General features: G+C 36.9%; 1 protein-coding gene across 1 annotated transcript in view; it reads left to right on the plus strand.

The window, feature by feature from the left end:
- Positions 1 to 16284, plus strand: part of Shc4 (SHC adaptor protein 4) — a 133381-nt gene extending 117097 nt beyond the window's left edge. Inside the window, exons 11-12 of the mRNA XM_015480686.2 lie at positions 3869 to 4122; positions 13953 to 16284. Coding sequence (XP_015336172.1) covers positions 3869 to 4122; positions 13953 to 14108 — 410 coding nt within the window. The 3' untranslated portion in view covers positions 14109 to 16284. The remainder of the gene's footprint in view (positions 1 to 3868; positions 4123 to 13952) is intronic.
- Positions 16285 to 20883: the final 4599 nt, after the last annotated feature.

Raw genomic sequence — 20883 nt, forward strand, 5'->3', positions numbered from 1 at the left:
TGAAGCTTAATTTTGCTGGATACAGTATTCTTGGTTGGAATCCGTTATTTTTCAGCATTTGAAATACGTTGTTCCAGGATCTTCTCGCTTTCAAAGTCTGTGATGAAAAATCAGTCGTTAACCTAACTGGTTTACCCCTGAATGTAATCTGTCTCCTTTCTCTCGTAGCTTTTAATATTCTCTCCTTGTTCTGTATGTTCGCTATCTTCATAATTATATGTCTTGGAGTTGGTCTATTACGGTTTTGAATGTTTGGGGTCCTGTAGGCTTCCAGGATTTGTCAATCCATTCCATCTTTCATCTCTGGGAAGTTTTCTAGGATTATTTCATTTAATAGGTTGTCCATTCCTTTGGTTTGAACCTCTATACCTTCTTCTATCCCAATGACTCTCAAGTTTGTTTTTTTATGACATCCCATATCTCTTGGATAGATTGCTCGTGAGATTTAAGCATCCTTTCTGTGTTGACTATATTCTTTTCAGGTTGATAAACTTTGTCTTCATTATCTGATGTTCTGACTTCTACTTGATCTAGTCTATTTGTAATATTCTCGTTAGAGTTTTTAATTTGGTTTATGGTTTCCTGCATTTCTAGGATTACTGTTTGGTTTTTTAAAAAATCTCTATCTCCTGGTAAAGCTCGTTCTTTGCAGTTTGAATTTGTTTGTTTAACTCGTTTTCAAAATATACTTTTGTTGCTTGGACTTGCTGTCTCATGTCTTCTCTAATATTCCGTTCCATCTGAGTTAGGTATGCCTTGAATTCTTTCCCTGTCAATGTTTCTGATGCTTCTAGGTCCTCCTGTAGATTTAAGTTGTCCTGCATTGTTTGTAATCCTTTTTTCCCTTGTTTTTTCATTTTGTTCATGTTATTTTCCAGCTCTGTTTGACTGCTGTGTAACTGCTTTCTCCTATAAATTTGTTTTGGTTTTGTATATCTCTGTTGTCTCTCCTTTGTGGTGGGAGATTATGCCTAGAAATGTTGGGCTTTATTGTACTTTAAAGCTGATTCATTCAATTCATAAAAGGCTTCTGGGTTCTGTTTGTTTTGGTTTTTATAGTTCCACTATCTCTCCTTTGTGTTAGGAGACAATGTTTAGAGATGTTGGATTTAATTGTGATTTAAGGTAAATTCATTGGTTTCATTAAAGGCCTTCAGATTTTGATGGCATATAGAGAACTGAGGTTTGGACTTAGGATTTTTTGTTAAGGTCGGGCGATTTGATGGTATGGAGGTTAGTATATGTTTGCTTCTTTGGGGGGTCCTGCTGGCAGGACTCCACTCAAATGCAGGCGGATATTAACAAGAGAATAGACAGGAGTACTTGGGGGTAGTTAAGGGCTTAGGCGGACTATAGACCTATTCGTAGTATTCATCTATTTGCATTTAGTAAGTTATATGTAGTCTGGGTGTTCATGCTTAAGAGGAAAGATGGGGAAAAGGTAAGGACGCAAACCAAGAAATAGAGAGGGAGAGAAGAAAGAAAGAGAAAAGTATAGAAAAGAAAAGAAATGATAATAATAATAATAATAATAAAATGCAGTAAAATAAAAATTACAATTGAAGAGAAAAAAATTACAATTGAAGAAGAAAAAAATAATTAACAAACATACAAAAAATTTAAAATTAAAAAATTAAAGAATTTAAAAAATTGAGAAAAGAGAAAAAAAAGGGGTGGGGGGGCACTGTTAGGCTTCTATTTTCTGTGCTTCCCATAGGTGGTGCTCTGCCTTCCGGGCCAAGATTTTGCCCTCTGGCTGTAGGATACAGTCCGTGTGAGGCTCCTCCCTCCTCCCCCCTAGTGTCTCTCAAAAACCTGTTAGCTTAGGTTTATTCCTGGCCTCTCGTCCCCTGGCTTCTCCTGCTAGCCCGGCCTTCCCCAGTGTGATGCCTCTCGGCAGTTCAAACTGTACTCTGGGCCTGCAGTTTGCTGGGTGTGGAGGGTGGCTATTGGGAACCAGCACCCTATTGTTTTGATTTTTTCCCGCTTTCCCCTCCCCCAGAGCTGGCAAGACAGGTTTCGTTTTCGCCGCTGATGGGAGGGGGAGTTGGAGGTCAGGTGTCTTTACCCTTTCGCCACGTCTCTATGCAGGCTCGTTCTGATAATCCCTCCCCCGGAAAGCCTGGGAGAGATTTTTGCGAATTCCCCGCTGTATGGGAGATGGGCTGAGTAACACACACCTGTTTTATTGTTGCAATCTGTCCGAAACTGGTGTTGGTGATGTCAGCTCTCCAAGATGGTGGCCGCTGGCTTCCTTGGTGGACTTTCCGTTGCGGGGGATAGAACTGTACTGCTTCCTTCCCCGTCTCAAACCCCGAACTCAGCCCGGAGCTCAGTGAGGGCACAGCTGGCAGGACTCCACAGAATCCGTAGCGCCTTTTCTCTCTGCTTGCTGGTCGCTTCTCTGCGGCGCCGCCGTCTGTAGCCGCGGGGCGGGCCTCGGGGCAGGCGGCGGATCGGTCAGCCTGGATCTCAGGTCGCACAGTTGGCTCGCGTTTGAGACTCAGTAACCAGTCCTCGGTGATGGAAATCCTTCCTCTAGGTTTCGGTGCACCCCAATTTTGCTGGAAATTCCTAACAAGATAGCTTTTTGTCGTTCTAACTTGTTATTCACCTGTGCAGTGACGCAGTACACGGGGTATGATGCACTCTATTCGCAGCCATCTTATCTCTCCCCCTTGAGAAGTATTCTTTATATTTAAAAATACAGAGTCTGTTTTTTGTGTTTATTTTCTTGGTAAATTTGCCAGAAAACATACAACTATTACCTGAATTCAGATATAGGAATTTATGCTGTTACTTCTGGAGATCCTTTGCATCATTCTGATATCATTGATATCTACTAGAGACCTTTGTGGGCACTATAGAAGTAGAGTTGATAGGCCAGTTTTAAATGGAGAATGTTCATATCCAAAGCTAGGGCCTTAGAGTTAGGTGATTAAAAGCCTGGGTTTTGAAGTCAGGTTTCGAATCCCAGATTTACAACATATTAGCAGTGTGACTCTAAGTTTATTAGCCTTTCTAAAGATTCACTATTTTGCCTGATTTAAAAGCAAACAAGCATAAAGTGTGTTAAGGATTTAGCAGTGTCTATTATGATAAATGGGAACTAAACAATAATTATTATCACTCTGCGTATCAATAATAACAAGAGCTAGCTGATGTACATTCTCATTCCCAGTGTTCTCAGCTCTGCACAATACTGATTCTGCAGGGCCTTAAGGAGCTGCTTTAAGGCTAATGCCTCATTGATGTTTTGCTTTGTTTTACCTCATCAACTCTGTTTTGTCCAGGCAGATGAATGGCCTAACTAATAGAGAGTTCATTTAATATAAATGTTATAAGGTTTAGCAAAGCTTTGAAGTTTTTGGTCAGAAGAATGTCTAGAAGCACATTAATAATTCATAAATTAGTATAAAAAAGGAAAAAGAAAATGCTAAATGTTAAACAGTGGGCACAATTCAAAGTTTCTGTTGCTATTTTAAAAGAATTGAGAAACATTTTGGAAGTTATGTGTAGTCCAGGTACAGCGTAAGCCTCTTTCTTTTTAACACACAGCCCTTGGGACACAAAGAGCCTCTCTCTACAGTTATAAAAGCAGTTCTCATGGGTTGGTTCTGTTTCTCATCTGAAAGGAAAACTCCTGTACCTGGGAAAGCCTTTTCTGGTAATAGAAGCCAAAGGCAATGTTTGGATCTACCATTAAATTAGAGCCTATTGGGAGTTTTGGAAAAGAAAAAAACACCTCATTTGTTCCAGAAACAGTGTTAAACACTGCCTGGCTCATAGTAGGACATCAAGTTATGTTTGCTGAGTAGTTGGATGAGGAGATAACTTAGAGATGTCTCTCTATGTGTTCTGACTTCAGAGGCACCAGAAGCTGTTCAGCCGGGTGCCACAGCCCAGCCTGCCAGCTCACATTCTTTGCCACACATCAAGCAGCAGCTGTGGAATGAAGACTGCTACCATGGCAAGCTGAGCAGGAAGGCAGCTGAGAGCCTTTTGGTAAAGGATGGGGACTTTTTGGTTCGGGAGAGTGTAACATCCCCTGGGCAGTATGTACTGAGTGGACTACAGGGAGGCCAGGCAAAACATCTTCTCCTGGTGGATCCTGAAGGCAAGGTATCATTGATTTTTCATTACACATTTCACAGAATATTGTCTATTAAGGTTACTCTGAATGGTATCCAAAACTTGAGATTGAATAGTGTTTATGTTTAAGCATTTACTTTTTTTTGAACCTTCCATCTGGAGCAAGAGGTGCTAAGTAGAGACTAGTGGAAGAATTAGAGTGGGAGGCCAGGCTGGAACATTAAGTTAAGGATAATCTCTCTCTGTCCTTCTCATTCAATCCAATGAACAGCTACTACATGAAAGTACAAGGATTCAGCTGTGCTCTTATTGACTCTTGTTCAGTGTCACATAAGTAGTTATTGCTCTCAGGAGGCTTATAATTTCATAAAATAGTGTTTAAATAATCATAACATAAAGCCAAATGAGATAAGGATGGTTCAACCAAAACATTATAATGTTTCTCAGTACAGAGAGATCATTGTGGTTGAGACAAACTGGGAAAACTTCTTATAGGATCTGACATGTTAGGTAAACTATGAAAGAGTGAAGAATTTAAAAAGGGCATTTGGAGTACAGTGAAGGAGTGATAGGAACAGATGGAGTAATAGAATGGTATTAAGCCAATAGAAGATGTATGGGTGGAGCAGAGAATAACCTGTAGACATCTGGAAACGTTCTTTGGAGACGATGTATAGGGTGGAAATGCCTAATTTTCTAGACATTGGGGAGGAATTAGCAGTTTTAGAAGAAGGGAATGATGCATGAAGAGGTGACATCAACCACAATAACAGCAGTAGTCCCAGTCCTCATTCTCCAACAGAAACACTGATTTGAAAATTCTGTATGGACCAAAATACTTTTATGAGAATCTTGGAATCCAGTTAATAAGTTAAAGTTGTCAAGGTGAGCATAAAACTGGGAATTATCAAGTTGAAATTGCTAAAAAGAGCAATTCCACTTTACCTATGGCAGTTCTCTCAAGCCAGCATAGCTTGGTATCAGGAGAGAATGCTCTGGATCATGACTTCTCCCTTCAAGGGTGAAAGAGAATGCATGGGATGGGAAGCATGCATCCCATCCATTGCTCCAACTTTTCAGAGGACTGCCTGAGGGACTGGTTTCTGTCTTGCCTCATATGGAGCACCTGTGGACTTGGCATAATGGGATGCATCATTGCTGATGAGAACAAAGAGCACAAAGTAGCTTGCTGCAGGTATTCTTTGCACAACCAGGAGACAGTGTACAACATGAGACTTCTCCTTCAGGAAGGGGTAGAACAAAATTTACATCCAGCATTCTGACTCTTTGGAGGGGCTCCTAATGGCCTGGTATCTCTCTTGCCTGACTTGGGTTGCTGATGGGAAGTCAGGATAGCTTGGAAGTCCATTGGCTACTGAGAACAATAGTGAGAGACTTGCTGCTATAGAACAAAGGAGCTTGCAGTGCCATAAAAAGATACCAGAAAGAGGAAGAGAGTTCAAGCTTCTAAAAACTTGGCCTCTGTAATTGAGAAATTGAGTACACAGGCCCAGAGAAGTTTCATCTCCCCTCCATAAAAGGTTTTAGAGGCACCCAGAATCTCTAGCTGGTCTGATTGGTGAGTATATTCCCATATGTGAAGATAGTCTGTAAGGATTGATAGACGTAGCTGTTTTTCATGTGTGTGGATCCCAACACAAAGTTATGAGACACAAGAAGAGGCAGGGAAACATTGTCCTAACAAAGGAACAAGGTACATCTGCAGAAGCTGATCCTAAAGAAATAAAAGTATGCTTGCCTAGCATGTGTGAAGCCTTAGATTTGGTCCTCAATGCTGTAACAACAAACCTTGCTGATTAATTGAAGCTGGGGACGTAGCTTAGTGGTGGAGTGCATGCCTAGCATGTGCAAGGCTCTGGATTCAATCCCCAGCATGCACACTCACACACCCACACACCCAAACACCCACAATTAATTAATTAACTTAAAAAGGGAAATAGAGTTATCTGAATTACCTGACAAAGTAAAAGAGGTACCTGAATTCAAAGTAACCATCATAAAAGATGCTGTATGAGCTTAGGAACACAAACCATGAACAAAATGAAAAGCCAGCAAAGAGAAACAAAATATAAAAAGGAATCAAATAGAATTTTTGTAGCTAAAGAATATAACTGAACTAAAAACAACAAGTTTCCTCAAACAGAAGTAAGAATTAGTGAATAAGTGATCTTGAAGGTAAGTCATTTAGTATTGTCCAGACCCAGGTACAAAAAGAAAAAAAAAAGATAAAGATGCATAAAGGACTATAGGACACCATCAGATGGACAGGAATCCAAAAAGTCAAACACAGAAAGGGAATAGAAAGCTTATTTAAAAAAATAATGACTGAAAGTGTCCCAAACTTGGGGAAGAAAATAGACATCGGACTCAATAAGCTCAAAAGACTTCAACTATGAGAAATTCAAAGAAGTATACACCAAGACATAGTATAACCAAATCATCAAAACAGAGAGTTCAAAAGCAGCAGGAGAAATGTTCATCATGTACAAAAGAACTCACTTAAGATTATCAATGGATTGCTCATATTTTCCACAAAACAATGAGTGGATTTGGTATATTCAATATTCTGAAAGAAAAAAATTTCACCATTCAAAACTACTACATCTGGCAAAAAAAAATGACAGATGAGATAACCAAAATCTGAAGGTGTTCATTATCACTATCCATCCCTTACAAGAAATGCTAAATGGAATTGTTTATGATGAACCAAGCAACATGAAAATTTAAAGGTCACTGGTAAAGGTAAATATTATAGACAGAGAATACTGTTACACTGTAATGGTGGTGTATAAATAGCTTTTAATTCTGGTATAGAAAATAAGACAAAACTATAAACAATAACTATAAAAATATATTAATGGATATATGGTATGAAAAGATGTAATTTGTGAAAGCAATAACAGTATGCATGTATAGAATTTAAAATGTACAGTATTTATATGCTGTTGAAGTTGCTACTAATAGCTTAAAATAGATTATTATCATTTAAGATGTTTTTTGTAAGCCCTATGGTAACTACAAATAACATACATAAAGAAGATACACTAAAGAAATTGACAGCTATTGGTACATGCCTGTAATTCCAGTCGCTCAGGAGGCTGAAGCAGGAGGATCACAAGTTCAAAGTCAGCCTCAGCAACTTAGTGAGGCACTAAGCAACTTAGTGAGACCCTGTATCAAAATAAAAAATGGGCTGGGGATGTGCATTAGTGGTTAAGTGCCCTGGGTTCAATCCCTGGTACAAAAAAAAAGACAAAGAAGTCAAAACATGTCACCACACAAAAAAATCAGTGAAATATAAAGCAAGACAGCAAAAGGTAGGACAAAAAAGACAGAAAACAGTTAATAAAATGGAGAGTTTTTTCCTATTAATAACTAATTTAAATGTAAATAAATTAAAGTTCACAATCAAAAGACTAAGTGGCTGAATAGATTTTTTTAAAAAGTTGCAAAGATATGTTATCCACAAGTGGCTCACTTTAGATTTTTTTTTTGTGTGTGTGTTGGGGGGAGGTACTAGGGATTGAACCCAGGGACATTTGACCACTGAGCTGCATCCCCAGGCCTATTTATTTTTAATATTTATATTTTAGTTGTAGTTGGACATGATACCTTTATTTTATTTATTTTTCTGTGGTGCTGAGGATTGAACCCAGGGCCTAGTCCATGCTAGGGCTACACTCTACTGCTGAGCCACAACCCCAGCCCTCCCCAAGCCTGTTTTGTATTTTATTTAGAGACAGGGTCTCACTGAGTTGCCTAGTGCCTCGATTTTGCTGAGGCTGGCTTTGAACTCTCCATCCTCCTGTCACTGGGATTATAGGTGTGTGCCACTGCATGTGGCTCACTATAGATTTGAAGACATATGTAGCTGAGATTAAAAGGATAGAAAAAGATTTACCATGCAAATGATAATCAAAAGAGAGCAGGAGTGGCTGAGTTTATATCAGACATAAATAGACTTTGTCAAAAACTGCTAAAAGTGTCAAAGAAGGACATTATCTATATTTTTGTGCCACTTTTCCCCTCTTTCTGTCTTGCTTTGTGTATCTCTGTTTTTCTTTCTTTTATTTTTTTGAGGTAACATCTTTGATTCCTTTCATTTTCTTTGTGTATTTTCTATAGGGATTTTATTTGTAGTTACAATGGAGCTTACATAAACAATTTATAGTCATAATAGTTTATTTTGAACTGATAATTCATTAGATTGTTAATTATAAGTGTATATAAATCCAAGAGCAGAGTACAAATATGTGAAGCAAACACTGGCAGAACTGAAGGGAGAAATAGAAAGCAGCACAGTGTTATTAGGGGATTTCATTACCTACTTTTCAATAATGAAAAGAATATCAGAAAGAAGACCAATGAAGAACAGAACTTGAAGACACTATAGACTAAATGGATCTAATAGATGTATACAGCAGCAGAATACACATTTTACTTAAGTATATACATAGTAAATTCACCAGGATAGGTCACATGCTAGGACACAAAACAAGTTTTTAAGAAATTAAAGATTGAAATAATACCAAATATCAATGGAAGAGACTAGAAATTGTAAAAGGAAAACAGTTATTTTTACAAATATGTAGAAATTAAACAACATACTCTTGAGCAAGCAGTGGGTTAAATAAAAAATTTAAAGGAAATTAGAAAATATCTTGACAAATGAAATTGATAAATACTGTATTAAACTCACAGAATGCAGCAAAATCCTTACTGAGAGGGAAGTTTATAGTGTCAAATGCCTACATTGAAAAGAAGAAAGATCTCAAATGATCTAAATTTCAACCCCAAAGAATTAGAAAAGTAAGACAAACTAAGCTCAATTTTTATAAAAAGAAAGAAAGAACTAAGATTAGAGTATGTATTGGTTAGCTTTGTATTAATCCAAGGGAATACCTAAGGCAGCTGATTTTATAAAGAAAAAGTTTTGTTTAGTTCATAGTTTGGAGACTGAAAATCCAAAAGGCACAGTGTAGGTTTGATGGTTATCCCTGGGTCACATCACTTCTTTAACACAGATGCAATGGTGGCTGCATGTGCTGGAGAAGTAATTTATTACATTTTGAACCAGGAATAGAGAGGAGGCTGGGAGCCAACTCAGGCTCTCATTATAATCCTCTTGAGAACTGCCAAGGAGTTCTACAAGAACTACCTTCTGAGGGCACACTTCTAATGACTTAAGGAACTATCCTTAGTCTTTACCTTACAAAGGTTCCACAGCACTTCCTAGTAATGCCTCTGTGAGGACCAAACCTTTAGTCATAATGAACCTTTGAGAGTCACTCAGACTATAGACAAACCAGAGCAGAGCATAAACAAATGAAAAAACAATAGAAAGCAATAGAGAAAAATCAGTGACACTAAGAATTGTTTTTTGAAAACATAAAGAAAATTGAGAAATCTTTAGCCAAGATAACTAAGAAAAATAAGACAAGTAAAATAAGAAATGAGGATACTACATAATTAAAAGAATTATAAGATACTACTATGTATAATTATCTGCCAGGAAATGGATAAATTCCTAAAAATCTAAACCTACCAAAACTGGATCATGAGGAAATAAAAAATCTGGTAAGGAGATTGAATCAGTAATCAAAAATCTCCCAATAAAGAAAAGCTCAGGACTAGTTTTTTTTTTTAGATTCAATGAAATCCCAATGACTTTTTCAAATAGACATAGGAAAAATACTCCTAAAATTTATATGGAACCACAGAGAACCCTGAGTAGCCAGAACAGTCTTGAGAAAGACAATGCTGGAGGCCTTATATGCCTGATTTCAAAACATATTACAAAGCTGTATTAATCAAAATAATATGGTTCTAACACCTAGATTAATAGATTGATAAAGAGAGTTCAGGATTGAGCCCATTTATATGGTCAAATGACCTTCAACAAGGGTGCCAAAACTACATCATGGGAGAAGGATAGTGTCTTCAACAAATGAGGCTGGGAAAATTGAATATTCACATGGAAAGAAAGAAAGAGAGAGAGAAGGAGGGGGAGAGAGAGAAAAAAAGAGAGGAAGGAAGGAATGAAGGAGTGAGTGAGGGAGGGAAGGAAGGTAGAAAGGAAGGAAGGATGGATAGACAAAAATCAACTCAAAATAGGATTAAATGGGGGCTGGGGTTGTGGCTCTGTGGTAGAACTGTGAAGAGCTGGGTTTGATTCTCAGCATGACATAAAAATAAATAAATAAGATAAAGGTATTATGTCCATATACAACTAATTTTTTTTTTTTAAAAAAATAGGACTTAAATGTAGAATTTTAAATGAAAAAATTTCTAGGAGAACATAGAGGAAAAGCTTCTTAACATTGGTGTTGGCAGTGATTTCTTAGGTAAGATTCCCAAAGCACAGGCAGAAAGAAAGAAAGAGAGAGAGAGAGAGAGAGAGAGAGAGGGAGACAGAGAGAGAAAGAAAGAACAGAAGTGGGACTCTATTAAACTAAAATGCTTTTGAATAGCAAAGGAAACAACAGAATAAAAAGGCAACCTTTAGGATGAAATAAACTATTTGCAAAGCATATGTCTGGTAAGAGATTGATATTTAAAATATATAAGGCAATCCTTCAACTCAACAAGAAAAACAAAAAAATATAAAAAGACAACATGATGAAAAAAAGGACAAAAGACTTGAATAGACTTGTCTCCAGAGAAGATAAGCAAATGACCAGTGGGCATACGAAAAGTTGCTTAACATTGCTAATCACCAGGGAAAAGCAAATCAAAACCACAGTAAGATATCACCTTAGACCTGTTAAGATGTCCATTACTAAAACAGAGAGAGAGAAAATAACAACTGCTTGCACAGATGTGGCAAAATTGAAGCCCTGTATACTATTGGCAGGAATGTAAAACTATATAGCTGCTATGGAAAACAGTTTGAAGGTTCCTCAAAAATAAAAAATATAACTACCTTATAATGAGTTTACTTCTCGGTAGTTATCCAAAAGAATTGAAATTAGGGTCTTGAAGTGTTATCTGCATTCTCATGCTAATTACAGCATTATTTACAATAGCCAAGAGGTGGAAACAAAAGAAGGGTTCATTAACAAATGAATGAATAAAGAAAATATGAAATACCTACAGTAGAATACTATTCAGCCATAAAAGAAGGAATCCTGTCATGTTACCATATTCTCAAGGATCTTGAGAGCATTATGCTAAGTAAAATAAACCAGTTCCAGAAAAACAAATATTATACTATTCCACTTTTATGACATATCTAAAGTAGTCAGACTCCGAAACAGAAAATAAAATGGTGTTTGCCAGTCCCTGGGGAGAGGGAGAAATGAGAAGTTGCTGTTTTATGGGTATACAATCTCAAGTCATCCTAGAGAAAGTTCTAGAGACCTGCTGTACAACAGTGTGCTTCTAGTTAACAATACATTTTAAAGTGTACTATATATTTGAATCTCTTGAGAGAGTAGATCTCATGTGTTTCTTTTTTATCACAATTTCTTAAAAAGCCTACGTGGGTGGGATTGTAACTGTAAATGTCTTCAGGGTCCAACCACTACTATAAGTGAGTAAAAGTGGGAAGATGATGGAGTGAGCATAGGGTGCAAGTGGGTCTGCTGAACTATAAAACACCCAGTCACCATTCAATTCCAAACAGTTGCTGCCTAGTAGGGCAAGATTTGATTTTTCCAAATAAGCCACAAAACCAGAGTTTATATAAACTCTTCCCATTTTCAGTTCAAAATACCTAGAACTCTCCTACTTAAAAATGCTCCCTAACCTAATCCCCAGCAAACTATAACATCTGGTGTTTTTGGCCAGAGAATGGAACCTTTACAATCTCCATACTAGGAGGATTAATTTGATATTTATATGTTGGATCTATTATAGAGAAGGGTAAGACCAGGGAAAGAGAAAAGTAATTAGGAGCTTCTAGGTAAGAAGCAGTGAAAGGCTGAACCAAGAATGGAAGCAGGAAAAATACAGAGGGGAAGCAGAATGATTTTGAATTAACACTACTGGTGGGGCTGTAAAATGGTGTAGCCAATATGGAAAGCAGTATGGAGATTTCTTGGAAAATTGGGAATGGAACCACAATTTGACCCAGCTATCCCTCTCCTTGGTCTATGCTCAAAGGACTAAAAAACAGCATTCTGCAGGGACACAGCCAATCAATGTTTATAGCAGTACAATTCACAATAGCTAAACTGTGGAACCAACCTAGATGCCCTTCAATAGATGAATGGATTAAAAAAAAAGTGGCATATATGCACAATGGAATATTATTCAGCAATAAAAGAGAATAAAATCATGGCATTTGCAGGTAAATGGATGGAGTTAGAGAAGATAATGCCAAGTGAAGTTAGCCAATCCCAAAAAACCAAATGCCGAATGTTTTCTCTGGTATAAGGAAGCCGATTCATAGTGGGGTAGGGAGGGGGAGCATGGGAGAAACAGACGAACTCTAGATAGGGCAGAAGGATGGGAGGGGAAGGGAAGGGGTATGGGGTTAGAAATGATGGTGAAATGTGATGGACATTACTATCCAAAGTACATGTATAAAGACATACACACACACACACACACACACACACACAAAAGAACATAGCATGGCAGGATTGGTTAGCTGAATTGGTGTGAGGTGGGGATGAGATGGAAGAGATAAAAACTTCTACAAGGTTTGGAGCCATTTGAGAGTTAGTTGAAGTCATTGTGCCCTTTTCCTCCAAATCCTTGAAAGTGTATGTATTAAAACTAGGGATATTCTTTTTTGTAGCTATTGTAAAATAATAATCAAAATAGGAAATTTAATATGACTATAATACCATTATCTAACTTATAGTTCCTATTATTTGAATTCTGTCCATTAATAAGTATATGTATATTTAATATGCCAAAACCCAATACCTTGGCAGAACTCAAAAGAATCCCTTGTAGGAAAACTAGTAGAATTACATAACAAGGTACTCCCTGATTATATACCATCCTCCCCTGGATGATTCTTCATCTACCTTCTGAACAGGAGCAGATGTATGCTAAACTGCCAAGCTAATAGCAATGATGAATAGTATTGTATGTCTTCTGTCCTTGCATAGATTGAGGATGCAATAATACTAGGAAGGAAATTCCACAGAGGAAGGCCTGGCATAGGAAAATAGAGTTCCTTTGGCATGCAGACAGTAAGTTCTGTGCAGAAAATATTTATGAATCAGCTACTTTATGAAGTCTGCTGGAAGGAGACATGAATGCCTATTAAAAAAGGTCTGGGGAGGTTTCTTGGAGGAGACAGAATTTGTGTTCAGCCTCCAAGGAGAGGTCAGACTTCTCTTCCTGTAGAGACAAGATAATATGAAAACACACAGCTTAATGGAAGATAAATTTAATCCTGGGATTTACTCTTGAATATAAATCAGTTAAATATTTATAGTATTGGCAACAGGATAGAGTATATGAAATAATAACAACACAAAGAGACTGGTTGCAAATTTGAATTGAGTGACAAGTGCTTACCATTTCTTCACTGTAGTATGGTTTCTGTAAAAAGGTAATGAGGCATGAGAAAGTTATTTATTAGGGAAAATAGAGTTGAAAAGTGATTTTTATACTTTCTTCAGCAAAATTACTACTTTAGGGATAGGTCTGGAAAACACACATTATTGTCATTATTCTCTCACCCTCTCTACCAAAAAAATAAAAGATGATTTAAAAGATGGTAATCAGAAGTACTGTTCTTCATATTCAAAATTCAAATTGGTTCCCTTCTTACTGAAACTACACAATTTATTTGCTTTCCTTTCCCCACCCCAACTATCTATATCTTTCAGAAGAAGTACTCTTATTTAACCTAAATATATTTATACTTGCTCTTTAAGGTGAGGACCAAGGATCATGTGTTTGATAATGTCGGCCACCTTATCAGATACCATATGGATAATAGTTTGCCAATCATCTCTTCTGGAAGTGAAGTAAGCCTTAAACAACCAGTGAGGAAAGATAGTAATCCGGGACTTTCGCATTCCAAGAAATGACAACACTGAAACATCATCACAATGGTATTTCAAGAAACTCCATTTTTTGTTAGTCCACATTAAAAATTCAAACTTTGTTCCTAAAAAAAAAAAAAAAAAGAAAAGCACAAACTGTGAAGTGCATATTTCCAAGAACATCATGGACAAAGTCTTTTATAAAACAAAAAACTAACAATATATCTTCAGAAAATGAAAATCAGAGAAGAGGAAGAGGATTGCTTCATTTATAAAGAAATTATACATATGCACAGATGTCACTTTTTAAGGTCATATTGCATTGACAACAAGCTAAAAGCACAATTAAAATATCACATGCTAAAGACAACTTGAACTGCTGGGATAGTGTATGTGCCTTTTAACTTGATAATTTGGGGAAGTTTTCATATGGGGCAGATAGTCCATTTCATATGGACTGATAGTTCTGGGTGTTTTCATGTTCTATAACTACAGAACCATTTGCCAAAAATGTTTTTTCTTGCTAAAAAAAAGAAGCAATTTGCTTGATAGTTACTGACTTTATTTCATTTTTCTGCTTTGTAGCATCTTTCATGGCAATGTTAAAATAAATATGGCATTGAATTCAAACTGTGTCTATGCCAATGGAGTCAAATGAAAAGCCCCTGAAACTGTTAGTCTTTTCCATTGGTCTGTCCCACTTGCTGTTTAAAAGGTTGTAAAGGATCTAAATTCTTTGGCCTAATATTTCTCAATCTTTGCTATTTGGACTGTTTTTATACATTATGCCACAAACTTAAGAGGCCAAATCTGTCAGTCATTTTTTTTTATTTTATCATTATTCTCTCACCCTCCTTGCCAAAAAAATAAAATGTGATTTAAAAGATGGTAACCAGAACTACTGTTCTTCATATTCAATATTCAAATTGGTTCCCTTCTTTTTGAAACTACAGAATTTGAAAATATAGGGAAATTATCTTTTGACTTACTGCCACTGAATCATAGTTTTGTACCTACATATGTCCTAGCACCTTTTCTAGATATGCTTAGACAAAATGCAGAAGGGTAAAAACATTGAATGAAATAGTAGATCAACTGGTAAACTGATAATGTAATTAAGCATTATATAGGGATAAGTATTAGGCTGTGACCTTGAGTAAGTTGCTAAACTCATCTGAATTCCAATTTTCTTGTTTATAAAATGAGGGAATTTGACTAGGAGAGTCTAGTCCTACCATAGTATGAGTCTATAAAAGGCAAGTCTTTCCTTTGTTAAAGGTCAATATTGATAAACAGTCTGTATGGTCAAGGTTAAAAATTCAGAGTTTTTTTCCCTTTAGTCTGTGTCTACATTCAGGATAAATGGCTAACTGAGATTAACATTCACATAGTTCAGACCCCACGCCTTTTAGTGTAAGACAGTGAAAGTTTAGAATAATATAGGCAACGTAGTACAAATGGATTTAGTTTGCTTTCCATTAGCAAAAATGTACTGCAGTTCTTTACTTGCCTTTGCATATATAGATATGGCAGTGTGTGTGTTTAATCCTGAATTATCTCAATAATTGCCTTAACTCTGTTTCATTTTGGCTAAGTAGATATAACCTAATATTTGTGATTGGGATACATTTGGTAAATTTTCAATATGGGAGACTTTTTTAAATAGAAATCATCAGAAACCAAACATAATGAACTCTAGTATTGTTGTGGAAAGACTTATGATTTTATTTCTGTTGCCATTGATTTCTTAGGTAGGTTCATTTCTTTTTCTACAACTAGGAAATAATGTATCTTTCATTAATTTTCTGTACATCTTAGTTCTTGATCACTTTTCCTTATAAAGGGCATCAGTATGGCTACAGATAACAGAAATTTATGGGTAATCTAACCACCTTTATCAGAGACAGGTCAGGGCTGTGGTTGGACTCAATCTTCTGAGTAGAATGTTGACTGGGAAGCAAGAAGTTCCTGATACAAATGAACACAGATAGCAGTAATCCTGTGAGCAGTACATGTGGGTAAGCAGTATTTGACTATAATGGCATAGCAATTAGGCAAGCAATACTGTATTTATAAATACCACAGGCATAGTAAAAGAAACACAATAAATGTCTGCATGCTATTTTAATCTCACGTTCTTCATCCATTTTATAGTGAAAACCTATTTACTTATAAGTATCTGTAAATGATTTTTTTAAAAAATAAATGACTATTGCTTTGTTACAACTGACAATATATGCCTGGTGTTTGGGAACTGGAAAATTTTACCATTTGTAGGATGTATCAGGGTCCTGCTACAAAGCAGATGGCTCAGATTGGGTAATTTGAGATGTGGGCAGAATACAGGGAAACCACAAGGGAAAATTCAGTGCTCTGGGGCCCAGTGGAAAGGAAAAGAGAGGAAGCAGTTACAGAATCCAGAGAATTGTGTGCAAGGGCTGCCTTTGTGAGCTATGGTCTATCCTGGAGGAATGCAACCAGCCCTGATATCTCAACAGAGAGAAGGTGAGGGGCATTTTTAACCTATTTTTCCCCCCTCTCTGAATTCCAGATAAGATCCTCCCCTGGTCTAAGTAAATTGAAGACAGAACAAGACTTGATGTAGTCCTCCTGAAGGACTTGAAAGTTAGCCTCCTCAGGCACAGAGGAGGATGCAAAAGAGTAGAGAGAAAATCTGAAAGGGTAAATGGAGCATATCCAGCACAGAAGACTTGGGAAATAGTCAAACTTCTCAAAACATCAGAGAAAGTTTCAATTTGTCATTAAGGCAAAGCTAATTTGCACAGAAATATGTATAAATATTTGGGTAACTATATATGAATCACGGCAAAATGTCAGCTTTTTACTATTAATAAAAACTGAATAAGCTGTATTTTGAGTGTTGGTTATTTTGCTTAAGAACAACTTCACATACATTTAAGTCTTAACATATATACTTTTGATCCTTGACTTCCCTGTTTCTTGAAAACCCCTCTGCTAATTTTGCCATTTTCTTACTTGTAATTATAAAAGGAAAAACGATGTATCTGACTCTGCTACTTTTTATGATTGGAATTATAGATCTACATAGATTACAACATGAGATAATTTCTTACTATGTTGAACACATATGTGAAACATACCATTCTATATCTATGGAAAATATTTAAATACACACATATTAGTATTAGAAATGAATTGGTACTTTTATCTTTTTGAGATTCTTATATATAAGATGGGATTTTTCCTTTATTTATATGCTTGCTCCTCCTTGCTCCAGTTTTAGGTAATTTTATTGTCTTACTAATCGGTCAAATAATCTTATTAGTGCGGGAATAAAAGAGAGTTTTGCCTATGGACCTTACAAAGAAAGAGCAATAAGGGAATGCTACACACAATTTTCACATGTAAATTTGATAACTAAGAAGAAACAGATCGATTTCTTTCAAAAGTACAAGCTATCACAATTCACCCAAGAGGAAATTGATGTTTGAATAGCAATATAACTATTAAGAAAAATTGAATTCATGATTAAAAACCAACCTGTGATGGTACTCAAATATCAACTTGATTGAATTGAGATATCCTTAGGAAATACCTGTAGTTAAGAGATTTCAGGTGTGTCTATGAAGATGTTTCCAGAGTCATGTAGGCATAGCATGGCACTGGGATAGAAAAATAAAGAGGATACCCTCCTTGTTTGTTGGTATCACTGTTCAGTACTCTGGGTTACCACATGGAACAAAAAGTGGAAAAAGGAAATAAGTGTGGGTACAAGCTCAATTTTTATTGAGTGGGTGCATCTATTGCTGCTGCCATGGCCCAGGAACATTGGACTCCAGCTCCTTTACTCTTCCAACATGAACTCTCACCAGCAATCCTCCAGGGAGCTTCTAGGCTTTCAATCTCCAGTAGGGGCTACATGATTGTTCCCTCTTAATCAGAGGCTCCAGCTTCTTGGACTGAGCAGCTATTAGTTCCTCTGGGTCTCCAGTATGCAGATGTGGAACTATCCAATTTTTGATCATGTAGATCCCCTTTTATAATCATTTGTGTGGGTACACACACACACACACACACTCCCCCCACCCTCTGTTGGTTTCTGTTCTTCTAGAAAACCGTAAGACTATCCCCAAAAGAAATTTTAGATAATTTTAATAGAGAACTCAATCATTTAAAGAATAGTTAACATCAGTGCTATGCATTCACTTCTTGAACATTAAAGAGAACATTGAACTTATATATAGGGCTTTTCCTTCATTGATAAGCTTGCTTCTCCTTGCTCCAGTTTAGGTAATTTTATTGTCTTACTAATGGGTCAAATAACCTTATTAATGTGGGAATGCAAGAGAGTTTTGCCTACAGACCCTACAAAGGAGGGCCAAATAAGGGAGTGCTACACACAATTCTCACATGTAAATTTGATAACTAAGAAGAAACAGACCAATTTCTCTCAAAAGAACAAACTCAATCATTTAAAGAAGAGTTAACATCATTTTTTGAAGCAAATATTACTCTGACATTAAAACCAGACTAAGTGAAAAAAAGAAAAATATCAATATCCTTGTGAATATAGATGCAAAAATCCTTTAATGTTAGCACATAGTATTTCAATATATAAGAATAATCATATAGTGAGATTCATTCCAGGGATGCAAGGCTAGTTCAGTGTTTGAAAAGTGATGACTATGAGCTACCACATTAACAATCCCAAGAAGAAAAATCGCCCAGATCCATCCGCACTGCCCTGTGCGAGTCCCAGGCTCACAGCAGGCCTGGTCCACCTCTCCCCCAGTTGGGCAGACACCTTCCAGAGCCTAGCCTCTGGCGCACTACCCCGGAGGTCAAGCCCAGCAGCCTAGATCCACCCACACCAGCCTGTGTAGGTCCCAGGCTCACAGCAGGCCCAGTCTACCCCTCTCCAGGCAGAGCAGACACCTACCAGAACCTAGCCTCTGGTGAAGAACAACCCCTCCAACCAGCAGACTGCCCTGGGAGGTCAGCTAGGTGACCCAGAACCACCCACCCTGGCCTGTGCAGGACCCAGATCCAGGATGTAGTAGCATTCATTTTGGGACACCAGCAGGGTCTGGAAGCCCAACATCAAGGTGAGGTACAGACAATCTGCATGGGTACTACAAGAATATAGGGAAGAAACTGTAATATCTCAGATCCACACTGCAAGAAAGGAAGACACACAGACAACATGAAAAAAACAAGGGAGGAAAGTACCCCAAACAAACCAGGACACTATAATAACAGAACCCATTTTCAACCCAACAGCGAAGTTGATGAAATGTCAGAGAAGGAGTTCAGAAGGTTCATAATTAAAATGATCTGTGAATTAAAGAATGACCTAAATGAGCAAATATAGGAAAAAATTGATCACTCCAACAATGAGATAAGAGAGCAAATACAGGTAGCAAAAGATTACTTCAAGAAAGAGAGACTCTGAAAAAAAAAAAAAAACGGTAAGAAATCCTTGAAATGAAGGATACAATAAATCAAATAAAAAAACTCAATAGAAAGCATAACCAACAGACTAGATCACTTGGAAAAAAGAATGTCAGATAAGGAAGATAAAGTATACAATCTGGAAAATAAAGTTGATTACATAGTGAAGATAGTTAGAAACCATGAACAGAACATCCAAGAATTATGGGACAGCATCAAAAGACCAAATTGAAATGTTATTGGGATAGAGGAAGGCACAGAGTTTCAAACAGAAGGAATGCACAATCTCTTCAATGAGATAATATCAGAAAATTTTCCAAGCATGAAGAACGAATTGGAAAACCAAACACAAGAAGCTTACAAGATACCAAATGTACAAAATTACAACAGATCTACACCAAGGCACATTAAAATGAAAATGCCTAGCATACAGAATAAAGATAGAATCTTAAAAGCCGCAAGAGAGAAGAATAAGATCACATATAGGGGGAGACCAATTCGAATCTCAGCAGATTTTTCAACCCAGACCTTCAAAGCCAGGAGATCATGGAACAACATATACCAAGCTCTGAAAGAAAATGGATGCCAACCAAGAATCTTATATCCAGTAAAACTAAGCTTTAGATTTGATGATGAAATAAAAATCTTCCATGATAAACGTTAAAAGAATTTAAAACTAGAAAGACTGCACTATAAAACATCCTCAGCAAAATATTCCAAGAAGAAGAAATGAAAAACAATGATGAAAATCAGCAGAGGGAGAGATTATACTAAAGGAAAATCTAATCAGAGGAGAAACCTAGTCACATTAAATACCAAAAATAAACAAAAATGGCTTGGAATACAAATCATGTCTCAATAATAACCCTGACTGTTAATGGCCTAAACTCATCAATCAAAAGATATAGACAAGCAGATTGGATCAAAAAAAAAGACCCAACAATATACTGCCTCTAAGAGACTCATCTGATAAGAAAAGACATCCACAGACTGAAGGTGAAGGGTTGGGAAAAATCATACCACTCACATGGACTGTGGAAGCAAGCAGTGGTTTCCATCCTCACATCAAATAAAGTAGACTTCAACCTACAGTCAATCAAAAATAATAAAGAAGGATACTACATACTGCTCAAGGGAACCATACACAACAAGACTTAACAATCTTAAATATATATGCTCTGAACAATGGAGCATCTACATTCATCAAACTCTTCTCAAGTTCAAGAGTCAAATAGACCACAATACAATAATTTTGTATACCCCTTCCCTGACTTCCACATGTTTTGCTTCTAACTCCCTGCACTGTTGCTGTCTTGCCACTTTCACTAGTGCAAGAGTGTGAAATCTCAGGTCCTTTGCCTCTGATTACACTTAGGGGTTCCATGTC

The sequence above is a fragment of the Marmota marmota genome, unplaced genomic scaffold (assembly GCF_001458135.2).
Source record: "Marmota marmota marmota unplaced genomic scaffold, marMar, whole genome shotgun sequence".
Classification (NCBI taxonomy): domain Eukaryota; kingdom Metazoa; phylum Chordata; class Mammalia; order Rodentia; family Sciuridae; genus Marmota; species Marmota marmota.